This window comes from Colletotrichum costaricense (assembly GCF_030867565.1).
Source record: "Colletotrichum costaricense strain IMI 309622 chromosome Unknown Scaffold_5.1, whole genome shotgun sequence".
NCBI classification, from domain to species: Eukaryota; Fungi; Ascomycota; class Sordariomycetes; order Glomerellales; family Glomerellaceae; genus Colletotrichum; species Colletotrichum costaricense.
Window position 1 is genome coordinate 1,226,837 of NW_026848234.1, and position 23,480 is coordinate 1,250,316.

At 50.5% G+C, this 23,480-nt stretch overlaps 10 protein-coding genes across 10 annotated transcripts; 4 read left to right on the forward strand and 6 right to left on the reverse strand.

Moving 5' to 3' along the window:
* Positions 1 to 532: 532 nt before the first annotated feature.
* On the forward strand, positions 533 to 3,091 carry CCOS01_05561 (uncharacterized protein; the record flags this gene model as incomplete). The annotated part of the gene is made up of 3 exons (XM_060453739.1): positions 533 to 1,918; positions 1,972 to 2,936; positions 2,989 to 3,091. 3 exons carry the CDS (start codon positions 533 to 535, stop codon positions 3,089 to 3,091), a joined length of 2,454 nt encoding a protein of 817 aa, XP_060315511.1.
* A 240-nt stretch (positions 3,092 to 3,331) lies between these two features.
* On the reverse strand, positions 3,332 to 4,243 carry CCOS01_05562 (dihydrodipicolinate synthase; the record flags this gene model as incomplete). Its single annotated transcript, XM_060453740.1, has 1 exon — positions 3,332 to 4,243. The coding sequence occupies one exon, from the start codon at positions 4,241 to 4,243 to the stop codon at positions 3,332 to 3,334; it is 912 nt and encodes a 303-aa protein (XP_060315512.1).
* Positions 4,244 to 5,430: 1,187 nt separating this feature from the next.
* Positions 5,431 to 6,982, reverse strand: CCOS01_05563 (uncharacterized protein; the record flags this gene model as incomplete). Its single annotated transcript, XM_060453741.1, has 8 exons — positions 5,431 to 5,506; positions 5,565 to 5,641; positions 5,703 to 5,956; positions 6,022 to 6,096; positions 6,155 to 6,337; positions 6,394 to 6,628; positions 6,690 to 6,792; positions 6,855 to 6,982. The coding sequence occupies 8 exons, from the start codon at positions 6,980 to 6,982 to the stop codon at positions 5,431 to 5,433; spliced, it is 1,131 nt and encodes a 376-aa protein (XP_060315513.1).
* A 996-nt stretch (positions 6,983 to 7,978) lies between these two features.
* Positions 7,979 to 9,742, forward strand: CCOS01_05564 (methylmalonate-semialdehyde dehydrogenase; the record flags this gene model as incomplete). The annotated part of the gene is made up of 2 exons (XM_060453742.1): positions 7,979 to 8,582; positions 8,685 to 9,742. 2 exons carry the CDS (start codon positions 7,979 to 7,981, stop codon positions 9,740 to 9,742), a joined length of 1,662 nt encoding a protein of 553 aa, XP_060315514.1.
* Positions 9,743 to 11,044: 1,302 nt separating this feature from the next.
* Positions 11,045 to 12,775, forward strand: CCOS01_05565 (proline-specific permease; the record flags this gene model as incomplete). The annotated part of the gene is made up of 2 exons (XM_060453743.1): positions 11,045 to 12,112; positions 12,182 to 12,775. 2 exons carry the CDS (start codon positions 11,045 to 11,047, stop codon positions 12,773 to 12,775), a joined length of 1,662 nt encoding a protein of 553 aa, XP_060315515.1.
* A 419-nt stretch (positions 12,776 to 13,194) lies between these two features.
* Positions 13,195 to 13,513, reverse strand: CCOS01_05566 (uncharacterized protein; the record flags this gene model as incomplete). The annotated part of the gene is made up of 2 exons (XM_060453744.1): positions 13,195 to 13,386; positions 13,478 to 13,513. The coding sequence occupies 2 exons, from the start codon at positions 13,511 to 13,513 to the stop codon at positions 13,195 to 13,197; spliced, it is 228 nt and encodes a 75-aa protein (XP_060315516.1).
* A 1,121-nt stretch (positions 13,514 to 14,634) lies between these two features.
* Positions 14,635 to 15,386, reverse strand: CCOS01_05567 (uncharacterized protein; the record flags this gene model as incomplete). The annotated part of the gene is made up of 3 exons (XM_060453745.1): positions 14,635 to 14,833; positions 15,031 to 15,098; positions 15,318 to 15,386. 3 exons carry the CDS (start codon positions 15,384 to 15,386, stop codon positions 14,635 to 14,637), a joined length of 336 nt encoding a protein of 111 aa, XP_060315517.1.
* A 1,597-nt stretch (positions 15,387 to 16,983) lies between these two features.
* CCOS01_05568 (uncharacterized protein) lies at positions 16,984 to 17,970 on the reverse strand (the record flags this gene model as incomplete). Its single annotated transcript, XM_060453746.1, has 1 exon — positions 16,984 to 17,970. One exon carries the CDS (start codon positions 17,968 to 17,970, stop codon positions 16,984 to 16,986), a length of 987 nt encoding a protein of 328 aa, XP_060315518.1.
* A 432-nt stretch (positions 17,971 to 18,402) lies between these two features.
* Positions 18,403 to 20,008, reverse strand: CCOS01_05569 (uncharacterized protein; the record flags this gene model as incomplete). The annotated part of the gene is made up of 3 exons (XM_060453747.1): positions 18,403 to 18,995; positions 19,050 to 19,613; positions 19,693 to 20,008. The coding sequence occupies 3 exons, from the start codon at positions 20,006 to 20,008 to the stop codon at positions 18,403 to 18,405; spliced, it is 1,473 nt and encodes a 490-aa protein (XP_060315519.1).
* Positions 20,009 to 21,845: 1,837 nt separating this feature from the next.
* On the forward strand, positions 21,846 to 23,319 carry CCOS01_05570 (uncharacterized protein; the record flags this gene model as incomplete). The annotated part of the gene is made up of 5 exons (XM_060453748.1): positions 21,846 to 22,064; positions 22,169 to 22,485; positions 22,593 to 22,840; positions 22,911 to 23,050; positions 23,113 to 23,319. The coding sequence occupies 5 exons, from the start codon at positions 21,846 to 21,848 to the stop codon at positions 23,317 to 23,319; spliced, it is 1,131 nt and encodes a 376-aa protein (XP_060315520.1).
* Between the last annotated feature and the right edge of the window lie 161 nt (positions 23,320 to 23,480).

A 23,480-nucleotide genomic window follows, 5' to 3' on the forward strand; every position in this document is an offset into this window, starting at 1 on the left:
ACATCCAATTACACTACAGTCAGATCCCCATCTCTTCCCTTCTCGCCGTCATATGGCTGCGGATGCTGGGAAGGAAAGGCCATAACTAAAACTCGAGATTCATATTCGTGACTGATCCGGCATTATCCTAGTGGGATCGACCAGCCCTGGAGTCTCCACCCCGTTAGCGTCGATACGTACCGATTCGCGTCGCGGAAACCTTCCCAGATGATTTTGGCACGAACAAAGACTGACTACACTTGGCATCTACGGATAACGACGCCGAACTGTCCACGCATGATGAACCACATCCCTATCGCCCAGCTGACCAAAGCTATCCCGCCGATATCGATGCATACGTAACGGCGAATACGTCTCGTGTCTCTTTTCGGCTTCTCTTTAAGTCACGCAAGAGCACGAGAGAAACAGCCCATCGGGAACACAAGCCTGATGTGTTACTCCTCCCCTACTACAATCATCCCCTACGTATCAAATCCAATCAAACAGCTTTACCATCAGCATTGCACTTCAGTATCCTGCCGCACACTCGAGAATGCCTGCCCGTCCGGTCACCAGAGGGTCCAAATCCGGGGCAAAGCCGCCTCCCCCGAAAGGAAAGCCAACAGCGAAAACGAGGACCACTGCCAGCAGCGCTGCCCCAACAAAGAAGGTCCCTCGCTCGAGAACCTTCACAGGCTGCCGCACCTGCAGAAGTCGCCATCTCAAGTGTGACGAGGCCCGCCCAGTATGCTCGTCCTGCCGCCGCCTCAATCTCGTCTGTGAGGGCTACGATGGCCAGCTCCTGTGGATTCCGGACCCCCTGTGCTCCGCTGAGCAGAAGCATGCTCATCGCGGCACTTCCTACCGGTACCCGCTTTTCACCGAGGAAGAGAGGAAGACAATGAGTGTCGAGATTGTGACGAGCATGGGGCGCCAGTCTGCCGGCGACATTGTTCTGGATCTCGACGAGAAAAGCGTCCATGCCGATGACGCCCATGTAGCTGGTCCGTTTGGCGTGTTCAGGGCCTTTGATGGCTCTACGGATTCTGGATCTTCGCCATCACAGCCCTCTGCGTCCGGAAGCTCGCCTAATACCTCGCAATCTGATGCCTTGCCAGAGACGATGAATGGCGAGCTCGCTGAAGACATCGAGGATATTGTAATCGAGCCTTGGTCCGTTGACGATAACTCTTTAGCCATGGAGCCATATTTCTTACCTGGACCGTTTGACAACTTCAGTACCGAAGGCATCATCAATAACATGAGCCAGCCGTGGATGCACGGCGAAGGGTCCGGAAGTTTGTCTCATATGATGGCAATGGACAACTCTGCACTAGATCTTCTCTTTTCGCCATTATCGCCGCGCACGCCAGCAATGGCTCATACCGAGCTTGGGCCAGCTAATGATACAAATACCCAACGCCAGAACCATGAAAGAGAGGATAACCATACAGAAGAACCGACCAGTCCTTCGACAGACGAGCAAGACTTATCGATCTCGCGCAAGCTTTCTACCTCCTTGACTAATAATATGCCGGGTACCGAACCGTGTTTGCCGTCACATGCAGCTTCCCTCTTACGATACTATAAGACTATGGAATCGTCATCATCAGTCAAGGGTATGAGGATATCACCGTGGCAGCTCTGGCTCCTCCCCTGCGCTCTGGAAACCTTTGCCGAACTGTCGCTTTGGAACACCACTTCGCATACCCGTCACAGTATCTTGTGTACATTGCTGGCGAAGAGTGCCTTTCATATGCATCAATCTTCGAAGAAAGAAAGCCAGAAGTCAACCACACGGTGGCTAGATATTGGACAGAATTATCAAAAGAGTGCTCAGACACATCTCAAAAAGGCTTTACAAGGCGAATCTGATGAGCCAAGCCAGGCCAAATACAACGAGATCCTTATGGCCATTCTTGCCACAGCCATGGTATCGGTGAGTTCACCCTGAAACCCACGATTCCAGTCGACTGTTCTAATGCCATTCAGGTTCTTTATAATGGATCCCGCGCAGTAAAGATCTTCCTCCTCGATGCCGAACGTCTAATCCGTCTCCGTGGCCTTGCGATGCCCAAATCCTTCCACGTCCGCGTACTACACCATGTCTACACACACCTTCGCGTCATTGCAGAGAGTACGGACATTGCTATAGAGTCTGTCAAATCCCAAGCGCAGGCAGCAACCGAGATGGCGGTGTCACTCCGCAAGTTTCGTATTGCAGAAGATTCTCTCGGCGCCGACCTCGACTTGTCACGGGAGAAGCCCGCAGAGGTGGGCTACGCGGACATTCATCTCGACATTTCTGGCCACTGGCCTGTAACGATGTACCCAGAAATATATGGGGTGCCAGAGTCGCTGATGACGTTGCTGTCGCAGACCATTAGCTTCGCCAATGAAAAGACCAAGCTGGAAGCCATGGCCATGTACGACCACCGCATCTCAGTGGCCTTGTCGCGCCATATCAAACAATTGGAGCAGAATATTTGGTCTTGGTCACTGGGATCGTCGGATATGCAAAGTGGGCCAAGCCGTCCGCGGGAACTCGTTACTCAAGAGACGAAGCTCGTAGACCATCCTCTCATCCGATCCTTGACGCTTGCCATGCACCAGGCACTTATCATCTACTTTTACCGTCGCGTCTACAACATGAGCGCCATGGTAATTCAGGATTCTGTACGTAAGACGCTCGATTTCATTCAGCCGTGCCTCGAAGAGACAGCGGACGATCACGACTTTGCGACGAGCATAGGGTGGGCAGCTTTCGTTGCTGCGTGCGAGGCTACAACGCCTGATTTACAAGAGAGGGGGCTCAAGGTGCTTCAGACAATTGATAATAGTGGCGTGATATTTGGTACGGATAAGCCTAGTGTTCTGGCCCAGAGTGTATGGGAAAAGAGGACGGAGACCGGTGATTGGACCCTGAGCTGGCCGGACATGATGAAAACCATTCCGAGGTGAATATCTACATCAGCAGACTTTATGATGTAGACGATTAATGATGTGCAGGTATGGCGTGTGGAGCTCTTCTGTATTTAGAACTCAAGATCCCGACCTTTCCCAAGAAAGCTATGCGAGCTCCCCCATCGACCAACAATTCCTCAACCTCTAATTGGAGCTAGGGCGGCGATAAGATTGGCCAAAAAGCTGCATCACGAAGCCGCCTCGGAATATTTGTCCGAAGAGACTCGGTGGTAATTTAGCGTGCCAATTTTCGTGAATAATCCCAGCCACATCTGAGCCTTGTTGAAACATGTGATGGTACTCAGAAATATTGAACAAAGAAGCAACCAAGACGCGATATAAGCATTGGTCAAAACATTTACTTCAAATTATCTTCTCGTAGAGCACTCTACGCAACGACCTCAACGCCCGCATCCTTCAACAACTGCGCAAGCTCCTTGCGCCTCTCCCCCTCAAGCAGCTTAAACGGCTTGCGCATACCTCCCGTCTTCCACCCGCGCAACTCCATGCCCGTCTTCACAGCCGCGCCGTAGTTGTCCCCAGGCGCCTCGAGGAACTTGCAAATGGGGAAGATCTTGGCCCACAGCTCTCGACCCTTCACCAAGTCCTTCTTCTCCCCCAGCGCCTCCCATAGCTGTGAAGATAGCTCGGGAATGATGTTTGTCGCACCCCAAACGGAGCCCTTTGCGCCCGCGGCCAGGCCATAGAATGTGAGGGTGTCCCAGCCGTTGAAAGCGGTAACCTTGGAGGAGGTAGCTTCAGTGAAGAGCATGTCTGTCAGGGCGGGCGCATTGCCGGAGGTATCCTTGAGATGCGTGACGCCAGCCTCTGACAGCGAAGCAATCTCCTCAGGAGAGAGCGAAACGCCGCTGGCGGAGGGGATGTTGTAGTACATAATCGGCAACTTGGACTCGTCGTGAATCTCCTTGAGCAGCTCCTTCAATTGCACCAAGTTGGGCGCATCGTAGAACGGAGGGACAACCATCAGCGCGCTGGCGCCGACGGAGGCGGCGTAGATGGCATGCTCGACGGCCTTTGCGGTGGAGAGGTCGCCGATGCCCGCCACGACGGGGACTCGGCCAGCAGCAGAGTCGACGGACTGCTTGACAAGGATTTTGCGCTCTTCGGTGGTGAGGGCTGTGAATTCGCCCGTGCTGCCGCCAGGGACGAGGCCGTGGACGCCTGCGGCGATCATGCGTTGAATGTGTGCATCGAGGGCAGCGGTGTCGATTTCTTTCTGGTTGGGGGTGAAGGGGGTGATTAGGGCGACGAGGACGCCTTTGAGGTCGCTAGCGGGCATCTCGAACGTGTTATTCAGGTTGCTAGAGTGGTTTGAGGCTTTGAAGTAATCGAGATTGTTGTGTAGTGAACCGTAAGATAAGTTCTGGTACAGAAAAACCAAGCTAGACGTTGGTATAAGGACTTGATCGATATCGCAATGTAAAGAATCAGAGCCTGCCGAGCTTCGGATGTCAACGTCATATAGCTACCAGCTTTTTCGGGTGTTTATCTAATTCAAGCATATCAAAGATTACAAACGCAAGCCGGCTTCTCTTGCTTCGTCCATTTCGGATAGCTACACGCGCAAACCTTCTCTATTGCAGCACAAACAAGACCGGAAGCGCACCCGATCACTCGAAGCATAACCAATTTGAGCAGGCCTGCCTCTTCTGTCACTTCTGCCCCTCAAGACGGCTTTGGAAAAGGGGTGTGAGGATGGCGGGGTAATTCGAATCGAGCGAAAGAAGACGGCACCGCGGGTCAGCTCCGGTCCCTGGGACCCATAATGCCCCGCGGTTCAAGTGTCCAGAATCGCTATCTTCATCGAGATATCGCGGGGTAGGTCCGGGCGGTAAAGTGGATCCCGTCGCGGAGGCCTTCCTTTAGGAGGCCGGCTTGGCCTGACTATGGTATGTGTGGCGCAGAAACGGTCATCTGCTTCACACCATCACCAAACAGGACAGCCATTCTGCGCTCGAAAGGGACGACCATTATTGGGGTTTCCTTGATACCGGTACACTAGGTTTCTGGACGCACCAATGTGCTCCAAGGGACACTAGGTTCGTCATTCAGGGTCTCGTAGGAGTCAGTGTCTTTTTCCGAAGCTACGTGGCGCTTGCAGATCCAGTCTAGGTGGCAAAGTCGGGCAAAGAAAGCCATGATGCACACATCGGCCCAAGTACGCTTGAATTCTGCACATGCAGTTGCAATCATGGTTGGCGGTGCGATTAGGAATCCCTTGAAGACAATTTTGTGTGATTGCCCAGGCCTGGCGCTCTTTAGCAGCTAATAATGCTGGAGATTCGGTAGTATTGGATTTGGTTGTAGGCTGTCTCACGTTTCGTGCATCTTAGATGATTCATTGAAGATATCTTCCGCATCTCGAAAAAGATAGAAACTGACACTCTTGCAACTTTCGTTGATGATGATCAATCTGAGGAAATGATAATTCGCTATGCAAATGCTATCAAAATACACACGTTTCACCTAAAGCTTCGCTAAAACACCGCTTCCGTTTAGATATGCCACATGACCCCTCGAGATTTCAGCAATGGTTCGGGTTCTGTTGACAATTTAGTTAGCTGTTTTCGATGTTCATCAGTCGACGGCTCAGGACTAACCCTGCAAGAGCCATGGCAACCTTGAGCTCGTACTGGAGGATCTTAAGCGCCAGCTCAACGCCCTCCTGCCCATTGTACTGTTATGCTGATCAGCTGCTTTATCCATTAAAAATCTTGAATAGTCGTGTCTTGACGTACCGCCAGACCCCAAATGGGAATTCTTCCCACAAAGCAATGTGACGCGCCAAGGGCAAGAGCCTTAAAGATGTCAGTACCACGGCGTATACCGCCATCAACAGCGATAGGAATCTTTCCCGCCGCTACAGGTGCGCAGATGCGCAAAGCATCTAACGTGGCAGGCACTCCATCTAGCTGCCTGCCACCGTGGTTCGAGATGATGACACCGTCGAGGCCGTGTCTGATTGCGAGAGCTACGTCGTCGGGAGTGTAAACTATTGGACAAGTCAACCAGCCAGTTCGATATCATCACAAGAGGCGAGGTGTATAATCAACTCACCACCCTTCAGCCATAGCTGAAGCTTAGTGTGCTTCTTGAGCCAGGGAATAGCCGAGTCCCAGTCCAGCGAAGGGTCTGCAATTTTGGCTGTCAGTAATGAAGTCGAAAAATATGCACCTACATGACGACGTACCGAAGTCATGTCGGTTTGAAGACTGGCCATCCTTCTCGTTGCCGCTCAGTTCGCTCTTTCCATCGGACAAGAGGTTGGGCCACTCGATACCGTCGGGTAGACAGAAGTTGTTTCGGTACTCATTCAATCGGCGGCCCAGCAGCGGGGTATCGACAGACAGGAAGATGGCCTTGTATCCAGATGCTATCAAACTTCTTAGCATTTTGACTTCATGCTTGTAGAAGATATGATTTGCATACCCTCAGCCCTCTTCAGAATTTGCAAAGTGGTCTCTCGGTCTCTGAGCACACACAGCTGCATGACGTATGGGTTTCCAGCGCCTTCGGCTGCCACGTTCTCCATCGACTCGGTGGCATAGGAAGAAAGGGCCATGCAAACATTCATGTTTGCTGCAGCACGCGACGTGCCGAGTTCGCCATCTGGGTGTGCCATCTTGTGCATCGCAGCCGGGCTGAAGCCCAATGGAAACGAAACCTATCGGGAATGTGTGAGCAGTTTCCTAGAGAGTGGGATTGCGACTATGCGATTTACATACCTTAGCTCCAAAGATCGAGGTAGACATGTCGATATTGTCGACATTGACGAGAATACGCGGCATGATCTTGTATCGGTTGTATGCCTCCTCATTATCCTTCAGTCTGCATAACGTCGAGTGTCAGTACTATCTCGCATACTCTGGAGCTGACTTCAGTCGACTGACGTTACGAGATCCATTGCGCCCTCATTGTAGTAATCCCTGTACATCTTGGGGAGCTTCTTGCTGCCCAACTCCATCAGATCACGGATGGTATGGACATCGGGGTCCCATGTTGCGCCGCGGTTTGCCATTGTCAATCTGGTAAGACTAAGATTATCTTGGTCGGGTGTGCTTTGAGGATCGATTGCACCAGCTCAACATGGAATGGTCTTGGGAGGGGTTGAAGAGGAACACTTGATGTGAAAAGAAGCTGCTTCAACGGAAAGCTCGTGAGCTTATGTGAAAATTCGATCGGAATAGGTTCCGTCAGTCTACAACGTTCTTGACTTTCCTGCCTCGGCAAGCTGCTCCGCTACCCGAAATCGGGATAAAAACAGTACGCAGAGGATGCTTCCGCTGGGCTTTTGGACCCTTCAGCGCCTGAAGCAATCGTCTTGAAGCTCCCGTTTTAGGCAAGGAGCTCAATCTCCCAGATCTAGACCAAATGCTTATCGTCATGGTTGGGGTGAATTCGGGGTAGCTCGGGGATGGTTGCCATTTTTGCTTCACACCACCATTCACACCTAATCCGACTTTCCAATTATGTGCACCCAGCTACCGTCTGAGGTCTGATTCGCGTTCGCTTCGAGTGAACCTGCCTTGCCCCCGCGTGATACGTTTACGAGGTGGCTTACCCAGTCAGGGACAAGTCTCCGGCTGCAGATGCTAAGTTGTATGAGATCTCCTACGGTACAGGGGTACTAGGCTGGTTGATCCACGTGTGATATGCGCAGTCGGTACGCATAGCTCTCCAGGAATTTGGCAGCCATGGCGACCACGAACATCAAGGCTACCTTCGGCGAGACCTTACCATCAATATCACGGAAGCATATCCGATGGTTAGAGCAGTGTTTTGGGGATGTCCAATCGTCTAGGTATAGAACGGTAATTGGCAAATCATGCGCGCGAAACAACCCACTTGCCTAGATCAACCAGCGACCTCTACGATGTCTCTGAGCTGCTTCAAATTTGTCTAGAAATGACTCTCTTTTTCTTCGAGCTTCACCCACCATTTCCTGCACCACTTCATTCCGATATTCTGACCTGCACTGTATTGTAACCAAGTTCGGCTATCGTCTTGTCACAAAATGCGGTCCTTCAGGGCTGCATCGGTTCTTCGCACAGCATCGGCCAAGCCAAGCAGCTTCATTGCGTTATCTTCCCCAGTTTCGTCATGCCGTAGAGCTCTTTCCACAACATCATCTGCACGATCGTCCTGGCCTACGTCTCACACCAAGATCCCCAACCCTTCAGCAACACAAAACTTTATCGACAATACCTTCCAGCCGTCCTCAGCAAGCAACTGGATCGATGTTCACGACCCAGCCACGAACAATGTCGTGACACGCGTACCAGAGAGCACGGACGAGGAGCTCGAGGCCGCGGTCGAGAGTGCCCAGCGCGCATTTCCAGCATGGAAGGCTACGAGCATTCTAAAACGCCAGCAAATTATGTTCAACTTCGTAAACTTGATTCGAAGAGATTGGGATCGTCTTGCCGCGTCCATCACGCTTGAACAGGGCAAGACCTTTGCCGATGCACGAGGCGACGTTCTTCGCGGTTTGCAAGTTGCCGAGACGGCGTGCGGAATCACGACACAAATTACTGGTGATGTTCTAGAGGTCGCCAAAGATATGGAGACACGAAGCTACCGCGAGCCTCTCGGTGTTGTTGCTGCTATATGTCCTTTCAGTAAGTTTAAATTCCAAGCTTCTCTTGTCTTTTAGTCACCCGATATTTCACGGGTCAACTTTCCTATATTGTTTCTTCGCTGAAATGTTCGTTCTTCGACAGACTTCCCTGCCATGATCCCTCTCTGGTCAATTCCAATCGCTACGATTACTGGCAATACCCTGGTTCTCAAACCATCCGAAAGAGATCCAGGCGCAGCTATGATTCTGGCAGAACTCGCTAAAGAAGCTGGTTTCCCAGATGGTGTTCTCAACATTATTCATGGCACTCACCGCGCAGTTAACTTCATTCTCGACGAGCCGGCAATCAAGGCCGTCAGCTTTGTCGGTGGAAACAAGGCCGGTGAATACATTTATACCCGTGGATCAGCCAACGGAAAGAGAGTGCAAGCCAACCTCGGTGCAAAGAACCATGCTGTTGTTCTACCCGATAGCAATAAGCAACGGACCATTAACGCAATCTCTGGTGCTGCATTCGGCGCAGCAGGTCAGCGTTGTATGGCGCTCTCTGCTCTGGTACTCACTGGCCGCGAGACGCATTCTTGGATTGACGACCTTGTCGAAAATGCGAAACAGCTCAAGGTCGATGGTGGGTTCGAAGATGGCGCTGATCTGGGCCCAGTAATTAGCCCCCAAAGTCTTGCCAGGGTAGAAGCTCTGATCGAGAGCGCGGAACAGGAAGGCGCAAAGATCGTATTGGATGGCCGTGGCTATCGCCCCAGCAAGTATCCTAATGGAAACTTCCTAGGTCCCACCATCATTAGTGGTGTGAAGCCTCACATGAAGTGCTACAAGGAGGAGGTTTTCGGGCCCGTCTTGGTCTGTCTGGAGGCGGAGACCTTAGCCGAAGCCACCCAACTTGTCAACAACAATCCCTACGGCAATGGCGTTGCTCTTTTCACCAATTCCGGTGCTGCTGCCTCTTGGTTCCAGAAGAATGTAGAGGCTGGGCAGCTTGGCATCAATGTTCCAATCCCAGTGCCGCTGCCTATGTTCAGCTTCACAGGAAACAAGGCAAGCATCGCCGGCGGTGGCGTCAACACTTTCTACGGAAAAGCAGGCTTGAACTTCTATTTGCAGACCAAAACGGTCACCAGCCTCTGGAAATTGGAAGATGAGGAGGCGAGTAAGGCAAGCGTGGTGATGCCGACCCAAAACTAGACGTAAAAAAAGTACGATAGACTCTATGAATTTCCAGATACACTAGTGGCAGACACTCCTCTTTTCGGGTAAAAGGCTCGTGATCTCAATGTCCTGAACCCTTTGCACCGGTTGACCTCGTAAGCTACCTTATGTATGCCTCGGTTTCAGCGCCTGGAAGGTATTTCAACAGTGCCCACTGAGCGTCGCAAGCTTGCTAATCAGACACAGCAGTGCTATAATCGTACGTGAACTGCCATCACTATTCACTTTGCTTACAATCATAAGTACATTCCCGGTCTCTGAAGCAGAACAGAAATCTGGCCAATTTCAACTTAGGTTCCTGGATCAAGCCGTGCATCAGTCAAGCTGACTATGCTGGAGTTGACTTGCTTCGCTTTCAATCCGCGTCTGTACTTTGGTCATTTTCACAATTGGCTCTCCCGGTTGAGGATGAGATTGGCATGCCAAATGATGTAGATCTCCTGCCGATGTGATCGCCATCAGGGATGAAGCAAGCCTGCATTCTTCAGCAACATGGTTCACACTGTCTCGACGCCACGCGGAAATACTTTCCATTTCACCTCCACTGCCTTTAAGTCAGTCTTCTGCGAGTCTTGCGTTTGAGAGAGTCTTGGTGAAGGCAAATACGACAAGAGCCAGCATCAAGACCAGCATATACGCTGCGTATCGCTCATATCAGCCGACTTCAGGGATGTGTCCGGGGAAGCCGATAATTACGCGGGGAAGTTCTCCTTGCCAGAAGCTTGGCTGAGTAGGTAGTCTCAAAACTTTAGGAAAGTAATAACGACAACACCAACAACAAAACCTCCTAGCCTCCCTTATCAGCCTTAGTGCAAGCTAACCCCAGCGTATCATGAGTCACGCCAGGTTTTAAGCACAATGAAGCTGATAGCCTTGGGAAACATTCCAGATAATCATCGGGAAACGTTCCAGACCAAGATTGATACCCGCGCCCATGGTATTGGGCTAAGTCGGAAATGTATGCGCAAACCAACGATAGTTTTACTGCTGCGTACCCCGTGATGAACTGGTTAGCAGCGTTGCAAAATTCTGCTCGACTTCAAGTCACTTCCATCTCCCTCCTCATCTTGACTCAAGTATTTAAGTAACATTCCCTTTGGTCCTCTTGATTTATGTCAACTCAATTGCGGATCAAAACCTTACTACAATAACGTCTGGTAGGGTTTTAATCTCCGTGGATTGCCTACTTCGTTCTTACAGAAGGCTGTTTACTCTTCAGTCCTGGAACTTCGTTTAGATAACTCGAACGTCTGTACAACTGACATCTACAAGGCCGAAATGTCTAATCCAGTATCTTACGACACCGAAAAGATGAAGTCCCCAGCCATCGCCGACACCGATGTCGAGCTCCGTCCTATGGAGTCTGTACGTGGAGGGGTGCTAGGTCCTGAGGGACAACAACACGGCTCGACCCAACGTGGCCTCAAGTCTCGACATGCACAAATGATCGCCTTGGGGGGCACAATCGGAACTGGCCTCTTCGTTGGCGTCGGCCAGGGCCTGAATATGGGCGGGCCCCTGTTCCTCCTCATCTCCTACATCAGCATCACACTTCTGCTCTACGGAGTGGCAACGGCCACCGGCGAAATGAGTGCCTACCTTCCAGTACCCGGCTCTTCAATTGCCTACTACGGCCAACGATTTTTCTCGCGCAGTCTTGGATTTACGCTGGGTTGGGTATACTGGTATATCTTCTCCATCACGGTTCCAGCCGAGATCACTGCGACCTACATTGTCATCAACTATTGGTCGCCGCCTCTACACATTGCGTTTTGGCTGACGCTCATCGGCGCCGTCATGATTGCCCTCAATTGCTTCCCCGTCAAAGTCTACGGGGAAGCTGAGTTCTGGTTCGCCAGCATGAAAGTCTTTGGTATTATCGGGCTGCTCATCCTCTCCCTTGTACTCTTCTTTGGCGGCGGGCCCTCGCACCAACCCCTTTGGTTTTCGAACTGGTCTAATCCAGGGCCGGTCAAAGAATACATCGTGACGGGAGATTCTGGGCGTCTGGTGGCATTTGTCTCGACCATTACCTTCTCCGTATTTGCGTTCGCGTTTGCGCCGGAACTTCTTGTCGTCACCGGCGGAGAGATGGAAAGCCCTCGCCGTAATATTCCTACTGCGACCCGTCGATACTTCTATCGCCTCATCACATTCTACATTCTTGGTGCTCTGGCTGTGGGGATCATTGTCAGCAGCAACAATACCAATCTCCTCAGCGGTGGCAAAGGTGCTGGTGCTTCTCCTTGGGCTATTGGCATCAGGGAGGCAGGTATCAAGGGCCTAGACAGCGTGGTGAACGTCGTGATCGTGCTGAGTGCTTGGTCTGCAGGCAACTCCTATCTGGTATATGTTTCCCTCCCTGCTCCTGAAATAGGTCCTCGAATATCTTCTAATCCGTGTAAACTTGAATAGTACCTTGCTAGCCGCGCACTCTACTCGATGGCCCTTGCAGGCAACGCGCCAAAGATCTTCACCCGCTGTACGAAGTCAGGTGTCCCATACTACGCCACGGCAGCCAGTGCCGCATTCTCATTATTGGCGTATCTCAACGTTGCTTCGACTGGTGCGACCGTGTTCAACTGGTTCGTCAACTTGATCAATACAGGTGCTTATCAAAGTTGGATTTGCTGCTGCATTATCTACTTTAGATATCGCAAGGCATCAGATGCACAAGGCATTACAGACATCCCCTTTCGTTCCCGCTTCCAGCCCTACTCAAGCATGTTCAGCTTGTTCGGCTTCAGTCTACTGCTTTTAATCAATGGTTTCAAGGTATTCCTCGCAGGACAGTGGAACACCTCTTCCTTCTTTACGTCGTACATCGGGGTGGTAATCTTCTTGCTGCTTTTCTTCGGGCACAAGTTCACTGTGGGACGACAAGATCCCTGGGTACTTAATCCGATGGATGTCGACCTGAAGTCTGGCTTAGACGAGATCTTCGCTGCAGAACAGCCTGCACCGGTAAGAACCAAGTGGTATCAAAAGTGGAGGGTTTTGTTTGAGTAAACCTACATGTAATGATAGGTACCATGTCCTACAGTCTATCACTGTATCACACGATTTAACATCTTAGTCGCCAATTGAGAAACTGGGAATCGAAGTCTCCTCGTACACTTTTTCCCTGTATCAAACAAGGGCCTTCTGGCGAGGGTGTCGTTACTACTACTGATGTTGTGGAACTTCTCGTACAGAACATCCACTTGACTTTTCGATTACATATCAATGAAGACGAGCAGTCTTTTATCTTGTAATTACAAATGGTTCTGTATACAAATGACCGTCTTTGTCTGTTCAGCATGCGATAACCGGAGGTTCTAGTGGCTACCTCATTGACGTCCGTTCAAGTAAGGTGTGAATTCAAAGCCCAATAGAATGCGCGTCCTCTTGACATCGGAGATACGACAAATTGACGTCATTCACAGTGTTCAGGAGCACAATTCTCCATTCTTAGAACAAGAAACACCCGTTGAAGTATAGGTGACAAAATTCCCATCCAGAGTGACCGGGTTGAGATGAACGCAGTTCCATTGGCCGCCTCGGCATTGTCTCTGGCCATTGGCGTTGCTGTACTTGCTGCAGGCGCTGTTGACTTGGGCTGGGCAGGCAGCGCGTGGATTCTGTTTGATGGCATACGTTAGCGACAGAACTGATATCGATTGTCTAGATTCTAAGAGGAACTAGCAGATCGTGCGGCTGGGAGAGGCGTACATGAGCAGCAGCTGGCTCTGGAATTGGGCTCGCCATCGTACTGGCAGTAAGGGAGAGAAGGGAAACGAAGGTGGTGGTGATTCTCATTTTGGAGAAGTGACTGTAAGTTTTCTTGAAGCGATGTAGGATGGGCGGTCATCTCTATGGAAGTTCGAAGCTCGTGATGTATTTTATAGACGAGGCTTTTAATCGCAGCCTATCTAGGCTATCTCCTCTTAGGTTCGTCCCTTAGAGAAGCTATCATACTCTCGTATTTTTGAGCTCTTGTGTCCTTGTCGCTATCTGAAGCAGGTGCAGTGTGGTACTCTTCCGAAATTTCGAATCCCTTCCACCAATCGGTTCTGGCATCGGGACTTGGATTCCGAGAAGAGGTGGGTTTCGCGAGCTCCAGCGCCAGCGTCCTATACTTCTTTCAGGGTAGACGAAGCAGTTTAATCCCTCATTTATGAGAAATCTAGTCTTTTACCATGAACTTATGTAACTCCATTGAGGGCTGTTTATCTGAGCGGGTCAATCTGATTACCTGGTCAACACAGCTTCCGCCCTTCTTAAGTCATGAGTAGAGCCAGGGTAAGTGTGACTAAGTATGTAAGAAATTTACGCACCCACTTTACATTGCAGTTATGAAGAAAACGCTGGCTACTTTGAGTATTATGACTATATTAGGCAGCTAGAATACCCAGGTTATGCGTTGTCGTTGTTGCTACTATAACCGACCTCTACCATTAGTTCGCTTTTCTACTTATATTATGTTTATCCAGAAAATGGAGTCAAGCAATGCCTTCTTCTGCATTCCGAATCTCACACTACTCTCGGAGACATGCAGTATCTCCCTTCCTACGACAACCCTCCTGAAATTACGTGGGCTTTGCAAAACCTGACAACGTTGCCAGCGTCACCCGTCAAAGTGTCGAAGACTTTCGCAAAGTCTTCAGTGCCCACGTCATCGCAGGGGTTAGGCCAAGTCTTGAAGGCGCTAATGCGGTCACCTGCCTTGTGGGTTAACTTTACCAGCTTCGCGACGTGTGCCCTCTGGGTAGGGCTGAATTTCTGATTAGCGCTCCTGATGCTGTATTGTTTGTAGGCATTCAGGGACAAAGAAGGGCCCCCGCACCAGGCCCTTCATCCTGACGCTTGAGAATTGCAGCACTATTGGCCTAGTCTGAGACTGGAGGAAATGCCCGTCGATACTCCAGCATGTACTCTGTGATGTTATCACGGGAATTCATGTACTTGGTCAGGGAGCCTCGACTGACATCCGCGTCCGGATTCTGATACGCGAAGGAGGGTGGTCTCTCGTGGCTATTTCCATGAACAAGAACATAGTCGTTGAGACGGCTGCGAGCAAGCGGGTGCCTATCATGCTTGAATTTTTGTTGCTAAAGGGAATCTGTCGGGCCTTTGGACGTCAGGAGTTAAAGAAAAGAAAGCGACGAATCGTTGAAGGCAGGTGATAAGGTTCACTTAAACAAGGAGACATAACATGGCGATGCCTTTATGCTCGATAACAAATGCCTATTCCTATGCCCACCTGGTCTATCCGTACTAACTATCTTCTTGCAGCCTCGAGTCTCTCGACTTGCGTGGTCAGGTCTCCAAATACACCCAAGCGAAGGCTTTCCTGTCGTTGCTAAGATTGCAGCACGCCTCCACTCATCGCGAGCCGCAACAAGTATCGCCGGGCGGATATGAAGCGGGCTTTTTGAAAGATGGGGTTAGGTCCATATGTCTTCAACACGAGGTACAGAAACTGCTCACATAGATTTGATTCCGTCCAGACTTGACTGTGGAGTTTGTCTCTACGTCCCTTGGCTAGAGACTGGGTCGATACTAGCCACACCTTCGAGGGGCCTGTCAGAGCCGTCTCCTTTCGTCTTCGGGCGCCCGGAGCGAGCTCCGTCTTCGACATGAGCAATTAGCACCGGTTGACCTGGTCCCCATCCTCGGGCTAGAGCTTTGTTGTGGATCGCGTGGAAAGTCCGCAGGGGCATTCCATACTTCTCGCAAATCTCTTTGGCTGTCATTCCACCCCAGTCCCACAGTGTCAGAACACCGGCTCGAATACCATAATCCCACTGTTTCTCCTTGCTTGATGGCATCGTCAGAGCTCTGGCCGAATGTGGCTGAGAGTGGGAAGCATTCATACCTGAGCTAGGACCAAGGACAAAAAGGAAATTTGGAGTGTGAAATTGTGTCAAGACTCATGATTGGCAGATTTTTACTAGCCAATGCACGGTCTCCTGAAGGTGTAGTTCCCGGTTGTCTCCGGAGTACAAGACAGGCAAACGGTAGCAAGCCTCCTTAGATGGATGCAAAGTTCAGGCCATGGCCGACTCCGGGCCCGCCTATCTAAAGCTGCTGCCTGCCACGACCGGGTCCGAAGGCCAAGACGGATCCCACAAGCGGGGTTGCGACCGCGTTGAAAGGTTACTCCGGGGCTTGTGGATCGAAAGCGCAGCACAGCTTGCATGATGGTCTATCTGAGAGCCCGATGAATTCGCGACTTGCCATTAACAAAGATGGTTTCTGTATGGATTCCGATAGCTACATGCAGGTGTGGATCGACAAAGTCTAGCGGAGAGCCAGAGGATAAAGCTGTACGGCCGATACCAATCTATATCCCTCGAGAAATCGCAGTAATGAAGATTCCTCTTTAATGTCTTTGCAATTCTTATCCTTAGACATTAGCCTTTTATAAGATTACCTCATGGCCAATAATTGCTTGATGATCGAAATGGAGATGGCCAGAGCACACCGCCTAGCACTGGTTGCCCACAGTGTATTTTTAGCCACAGCTAAGCTCATCTCATTCAACTCCTTCTGGGTCTCCTAGCCGAGGTCTCGAGTGTGGATAGAGCAAAAAGGCCTGTCGCTGAACCAAGTCTTTTTTCTTCAAGGCCAAGGGATCTCAAAAAAGCTTAGCATAGGATCCGCCGTCCGTGCTATAATCTATACCTGAAGGCGGGAACGAAGGTCGGTATATCTTCACTCAGCAGGGTTGTCTTTAGACTTGATTTTCAATCGACCTGACCAATGAGCAAGTTCGAGTAGCTTTGCTCAGCGGTGGATCAAGAAGGGTCGACCTGCAGTCTCTCGGCACCCGCGATAGACGTTTTTTGGCTTGAAGAACCGAGGGAGCCGAGCTGGTGGCTCAAGATCTGCTACAAGCATGCTGGCGGTACGGTATCATGGCTCGTCTCTGAGTGATGACGTCGTTATTTCAACTCACGTTGATCCGGTGGAAAATATTCCTAGCCTTGTCTATACGACTTCGTCCGCTTTAAATTAGGCATTATCCATGAGCTTGAAATGAAGCACAACAGGCCGAACTAAAAGCCTTCTGGGCCGTCGTGCTTGATGAGATATGACGCTAGGTATGAGGCGTCTTGCGATTTCTCATTAACGCCTTGAGACACATTGAACGTTAAACTCATCTTTAGGGTCTGATTTTCTTTTTGTCAAATTAAACAAAGGCCAAATGATATTTGGACATGGTGATATCAACTTCACTCAAGTTTCTCAAGAAACTCTTGCAGCGATCGATTAGTTTCCTCTTCATCTTCATGCATGACCCAGTGTCCTGTTTCGAGCACCTCGAAGTGATACCCGGCCTTTGCCCACGGCCTCGTCATCTGATCCTGCAATGAAGCAACAGTCATTTCGTCTCCTCCACAGCCGATTAGTAACACGGGCACTTCAAGCCCTTTATCCATATCCTTCTCATCTTCAAAAGACAAGTTGTTTCGGAGCGCTTTGTACCAGTTTGTTGGGCCTGTCCATCCACCTGTCCTGAACGAAGCAACCTTTGTCAGGAAGTATTCGTCTTTCCGAACATCTCCGTCGGCAAAAGAATGGGTTGGCGCAATCTTTGCAGAGGAGACCCATTCTCGAGCCTTTCCAGGCGGCCCGAGATTCGCAGCCATGACTTCAGGTGAAGCATGCATAAGAGATATCACAGACTCGACATTTCGATCCATGAGGGCCACCTCTTCATCATCCGTAAAGAAATCCCAGTATCGAAATCTCTCTTCGCCAGTCATCTTTTTTGTCATTCGGTTGATCATCTCGACATCAAATTTCTCTCCGGGTACAGAGTATCCGACGTCTAAGAACACCAAGCCCCTGAACCGGGAAGGGTAAAAGTGGTAAAGCCTGCTGAGGAACCATGAACCCAGATCGTGGCCTACGCCTACCACAGTGTGGAGGTTCTCCGCGTCCAGTATGGCTTTGATATGTGTACTCATTTTGCGCCATGTGTATTCTTGCGGGTCTTTTGGCTTGGAAGTTCCGCCGTAGCCAAGAAGATCGGGTGCGATGACACCGTAACCCAGGGAGGCGAAGTGCTCTAGTTGTTGGCGGAAGTCGGTCGCAGTGGAGGGAAACCCGTGTAAAAAGAGGAGGTTCGGTAAAGTAGAATTCGAAGCTCTGGCAACGTAGTATTCGTATATTATGTAAGACGATATTTGAAGACGTCTAGAGGTAACCTTCGTCATTTTGAGGTTTGTGACTATTCTGGACGATAAAGTTCCAGGTATCGCGCAAAATTTTGTTTGAATAGTTAAATGATTTGATTACAAGAATTTATTGTTATTTTGCGGTCCATGTTAGAAAAGCAAAAAGTGTCATGCGGAAGAGAAAGAAATCGGTGAGCTGCTTTATAATTGTGGTCAAGCCCAAAAGTCGACGAAATGTGTCCGAGGTCGCGCTTGGACTAACACGATCTAAAATGTCGATCTCCCGCCATCGTCAGCATCCCGCCGGTTAGATCCCTTGGATGTCTCAGAACCACAATAATAATCTGACGTCACTTAATTGACGATTCCATTGGTCGAGAGAAGAGTATACGTATCCATTGCAACTTGAGTTGTGTCCATCGGTGTTAGGTACTACTGATCAGAGCCGAAGCGAAGCGGACGGAATTTACCTCAAATTTTCAATCTAGTTTGTGTTGCCAATGGTTTTGCGCGGATCATCAATGGGTTCTTGATCCAGAGCGCAAATGCCTTTTGGTTCTTCCAGTCCCGGCTTTCCTCACACAGCTCGAGGTCGTATGAGAAGAGCAAAGTAGCCAAAATGAGTCTCATCTCGTGCATCGCCATGTTTTGGCCCAGGCAGTTACGCGGCCCGAAACCGAACGGTTGGTGAGCTTCCAGCGCATCTCCGGCGTAGGTGGGGTCCGTCTTGAGCCATCTCTCTGGCGTAAAAGTGTCGGCGTTCTTAAAGTTGGACTCGGATTTGTACGTCGACCAGTGGTGGACAGACACGCGCGTGTCAGCAGGCACCCATTTGCCAAGAATCTGTTGTCCACCTGGGAGCACCACTCTGGGACTTCCGATCGGCACCGGGGGATAAACGCGCAGCGCCTCCTTCAGGCAGGCATTCATGTACTTCAGCTCTTGAAGACGTTCGAACGTGAGGTCATCCAGCTTTGTGAAATTGCCTCGAATTTCTTCAAGAAGGGTATTCATTTTATCGGGGTAGGTGAGCAGATTGTAAAGACAACCGCTAAGAAGTGTAGCTAGTGCACTCAGTCAACTTTCCCTCAAGCCCACAGATTACGATATTTTCTTACCTGTTGTTTCCGATCCAGCAAGCATGAAAATTTCCGAGTTCGAATGCATCTCTTCGAGAGACAGGCCTTTGCCCTCCTTCGCCGCCAAAACCAGGTTCCAGACATCCGGCTGGTCAGAGCCATCCTGCAACCGCTGGTTCACACGATCCTCTGAATGCTTGCAGTGAGTGACACGCTGCTCCACGACAGACTTTGGCTCGAAGCGGTTAAATATGGTAGTTAGGATGGGATAGTAGTTGATGATAGAGACGATGGGCAACATCTTGAGCGACTCAAAGATTGATCTGACCCAGGGGCTGTATTCGTTCTTCGCCAGCAGGCCAAGGGGCTGGCCAAAGCAAAGTTCGGCCATGACGTCAAATGTTGCGAAGTTGAGCAGTTGGGTCATTTCCACGGCCTTTTTTCCTTCCTCGCCAATCTCGCTGATCTTATACATCAGAAGGTCCACGTACTTCCGGAACAGCGGCTCTTGTTGTCTCAGCGCACGTTCCGAAAAGGCAGGTGAGAAGAGGCGACGGACTCGAGCATGATCTTCGGTGTTCGCCGTAAGCATACTTGGGACGCCTGCAACCCATCGGTATTTGGTGTTAGCTCATGTGCCAAAGTTGAATCTGGGAACCTAAGCTGTTGGGATATGGCGCACCATTCACAGGCTGAACTGAGAACTCTTGGGCTTTTTCAGTCACCTTGGGCCCATGGATATCATTCCAGGCCTCTCCGGCCGTGTAACTCAGGTCCGTAGGGCCGAAACGAACGACAGGGCCATAAGCTTCATGTAAGCTCTTCATCCATTCTATATCTTCACCTTTCAATGCGACAAGCCAGTATGGAATTCGAGTAATGGCGCAGATCTTGGGGCCGGGCACATCGGCCAGCGGGTGGAGAGTGACGTTGTAGATGGCGCTGCCGATGAGATAAAGGGCTAACAGCGCCACGAAGGCAAGAATAGTGCCCAACATTATGACGAAGTGCGATCGACGACTCACCGTCTACACGAGTTGTCTGTACAAACAAAGAGCGAAGAGTATGATTATGAGAGAGAGGGGAGCTCTCGACGGTCAACAGCGGAAATTCGCACATCTTCGGAAAACGGATGAAATATCTCGAGCTTCTGAGTGGTCAGTTGATAAGACCCCTGGATCTTGCAACCCCAGTGCAACATTCTTCAGCAGGAAGCTCCGCATGAAGTGACTTGTTGGTGCAACTGCTAACCTAGACCACTTGGCGGCTTTTTCAGACCAGGGTTATTATCCGTGATGTGGACAATCCCGCCGCATTGGTAAAGAATCAGGTGTCAAACATATTGGGCGGCCTGGCACGCTAGGCATGGACATCCTGGATCCTCTGCCAATAGAAATCTTGAGTATTGCGTTAACGGCTGCACAAATGGGTGCGTGGGACTGAGTAAGTATTCATAGGCTGTCTCCGCGCGAAGCGTGTGTGTCACTATCGTGTTAGCGTACCTAGCACGGTATGTACTCTCAGCATCAGAGTTGTGCAGAACAGGTACGCCCAAAGGATCGAGCTTCATAACTGACGAACCAATGTGATAATGAGGTTTCAAGAAAAGATCAACCCGGATGAAATTGGCACAGCACCAGCCTCTAGGGTTTCGCCGTTATTCTAGAGCACAAGAACACCACCCAGATTTTGGCCGAAGTCGCATTGCAGTCGAGTCAGTGGCTTGTACGTGGTGCTGGGTGGTATTTCTTAGACAGGGTCCTGGACGTTTTACGAAAACTGCAGCCTATGGCACAGCTAGATTCATTTATTGCAACGTGCCGTCCTGGTGATCATCGTTATTTGACTGGCTGGATAGCGTCGGGCGGTGGAGTTCGCTACCACTCCCCTGCCTCCGGATCCCCTCCCCCGGGTCCTATCAAAATGCCAACGAACCCCCAGTTCTAGGCCAGGGACGAAAAGAGATTGCACCAACCCGCGGCACAAGCGTCCGCAGCGGCCACCACGTCAAAGATGGTAACGAGACGGTTGATCGCGGGCAGGGGCGATCTCGTACTGCACCACGAAAACTGGTTGGGTTGCATCAATCCTCTTAACGACTGAACTCAGCTACTGCAGCTAGAGCTGTTAGCGAAACCTACATACCTTGACCGAAGAGGAGGCATCGATGAGCCGATGGTCTCGCTTATGTGCTGCCTTGCAAAGTTGCCATGAAGAAGCCATGGCACTGATGGCAGAAAGGGGTTTCGTCGCCATGGGTGTCGCGAGGGCCTCGGACGAAAACTGACAGTTCGCCCCACGAGGCAGGGCTCATCTCGACCAAAATGTGGCTTCCGCTGACTCGTCGAAACCCAAGGCCCAGGTCGACATGTTGAAAATGAATATCTTGCCTTGGTATTTACATATTAAAGTCTCAACGAGCTCTTATTGCCGTTCCGTTTGTGGGGTTGGCTACGAAAATCTGCCTCTTCTGGGACGTCCAAGGAGCCAAATCCTCCACCTAACCATGGGAAGAAGACATGGGAATGAGACCAGACGTTGACCAGGGGTGCACGTTACGTCGGAGCTCCCCCACAGCATCCAGCTGTCAGTTAAATCCAGGAACCGCGGTCTGTAGTAAAATGCCTCCCTTCCCATGTGGTGGGCAGCATGTTCCCGGCATCCCACTTCGCTTTTGAATTCCTCCGATGTCTCCAGCCTAGAGTCTAGATCAAAGTTCGTCTCGAGATTCGCTTTCTTCCCCTCTTTGGCATCTCGGGTCCGCGACGAAGAAAAGGCATAGAACGACCTCCTTTGTGAAGCGGAGGCCATAGGGTTGACCGAACTACGCCCAAGATGGCGGCTTCTATGACAGGGGAGCAGATACAAGCCTTTGCCTACCAACTTGAGCCCCTTGCCCCCAAGGGCCTGGCGCCTGCCGTCGAGTTTGTCGCCATCATCTTGGGCATTATCAGCGTCATCGTCGTGTCACTCCGAATCTACGTTCGTGCCGGTTTATCAGGTGCTTCATCACGACTCTGGGGCGTTGAAGATTATTTGGCAGTAATAGGAACTGTAGGTCTCCTCGGCTTAGACACTAGCCTTGCGCTCCTCAACCATTCGTATCATTTTACTATACCAGATCACTCTCGAAAACTCGCTAACTAACAGCGCAACAGCTTCCATTTATACCAGCAGTCGTTTTCGCAGTTCTTGCATCACGCTTTGGCGTAGGATTCCACGATGCCGACCTCCCATCACAACTTTACTTGATTCGCGCCTCCGAGTATCAGACCTACTGGGAAGTACTATACTTCATCTCGTCAACTATTATTAAGTGCGCCATTGGGTTCACTTGTATACGTCTGGATCGACGGAAGCGAGTGGTCATCTGTATGATCCTCAACATGTCTGTAATGGTGGTCGTAGCCATCTTGGCTTTGATCTTTGTCTTTGCAAACTGCACCCCGCTTGCAGCAACATGGAACCCGGCATTGTAAGTCTTTCTTTGAGCTATAGTAGATGTTGCGATTGGACATCAGCTTCTTATTGGAAATCAGATTGCCCCTTTTCGTCCGTCCACTGACTTCGTTTACCTAACAGGGGATCATGCCAAAAGAAGATCAGCTTGCAGACTGTCAGCTACATCGTCTCTGCGATTCAGATGTTGACGGATTGGACATGCGCCATTGTTCCCTTCTTTATTGTGGCCGGTCTGCAAATGTCTCGCCGTAAGAAAGTTTCAGTCATAGCTATTCTCGGCCTCGGAATTTTCGCCAGTATTGCTACCTGCATCCGCATGCCTTACCTCAAGTATTACGACACTGCGAAATACCCCACGGAGATCGCCTGTAAGTCATATTCTACAACTACACTTTCTCTTCTTCGAACATAAACTTACGCGGCATGCATATCCTATAGATCACCTAGGAGTCATCAGCATTACTTCCAACCTCGAGTGCAGTTTGGGAATAATTGGATCGTCGCTTCCTCCCCTGCGAAAACTATTCAAATTTTACTATGGCTCCTCTCACGACGGGAATTACAAAATCACAGGCGAGGTAAGCTATGCCCCTACTCCGCGTCATGCTGTAGACGGTGTCTAACCCAATCTCTCTTGTAGAGCGGAGACGCCCTTGGAAGTGCTGGCCCAGGCATCAAGCTTGGCTCGCTCAGTGGCAACGACAGAACGTATCATGCATCAGCCAAACGGGGCACCTCGCGTGCGGGTGCCAGAGAGCATGAGACCGACGACGATGACTCTTCAAGTCGGAAAGGGATCATACGAAAGACCGATATCCATGTCAGCACATCAACATTCCATGTATAGCGTAATGAAGCGTCAACCACTCCCAGATATCGACATCTGCGAGTAAGGTTCATCAACTGTAATTTTAAGCATAAAGAGAAAGATTATATAAGTCTATTCGAGCCCCTGAGCGTTTGAATGCGTCGCGAAGCCTCTGCATTTACGAATCTGGGAGATTTGTC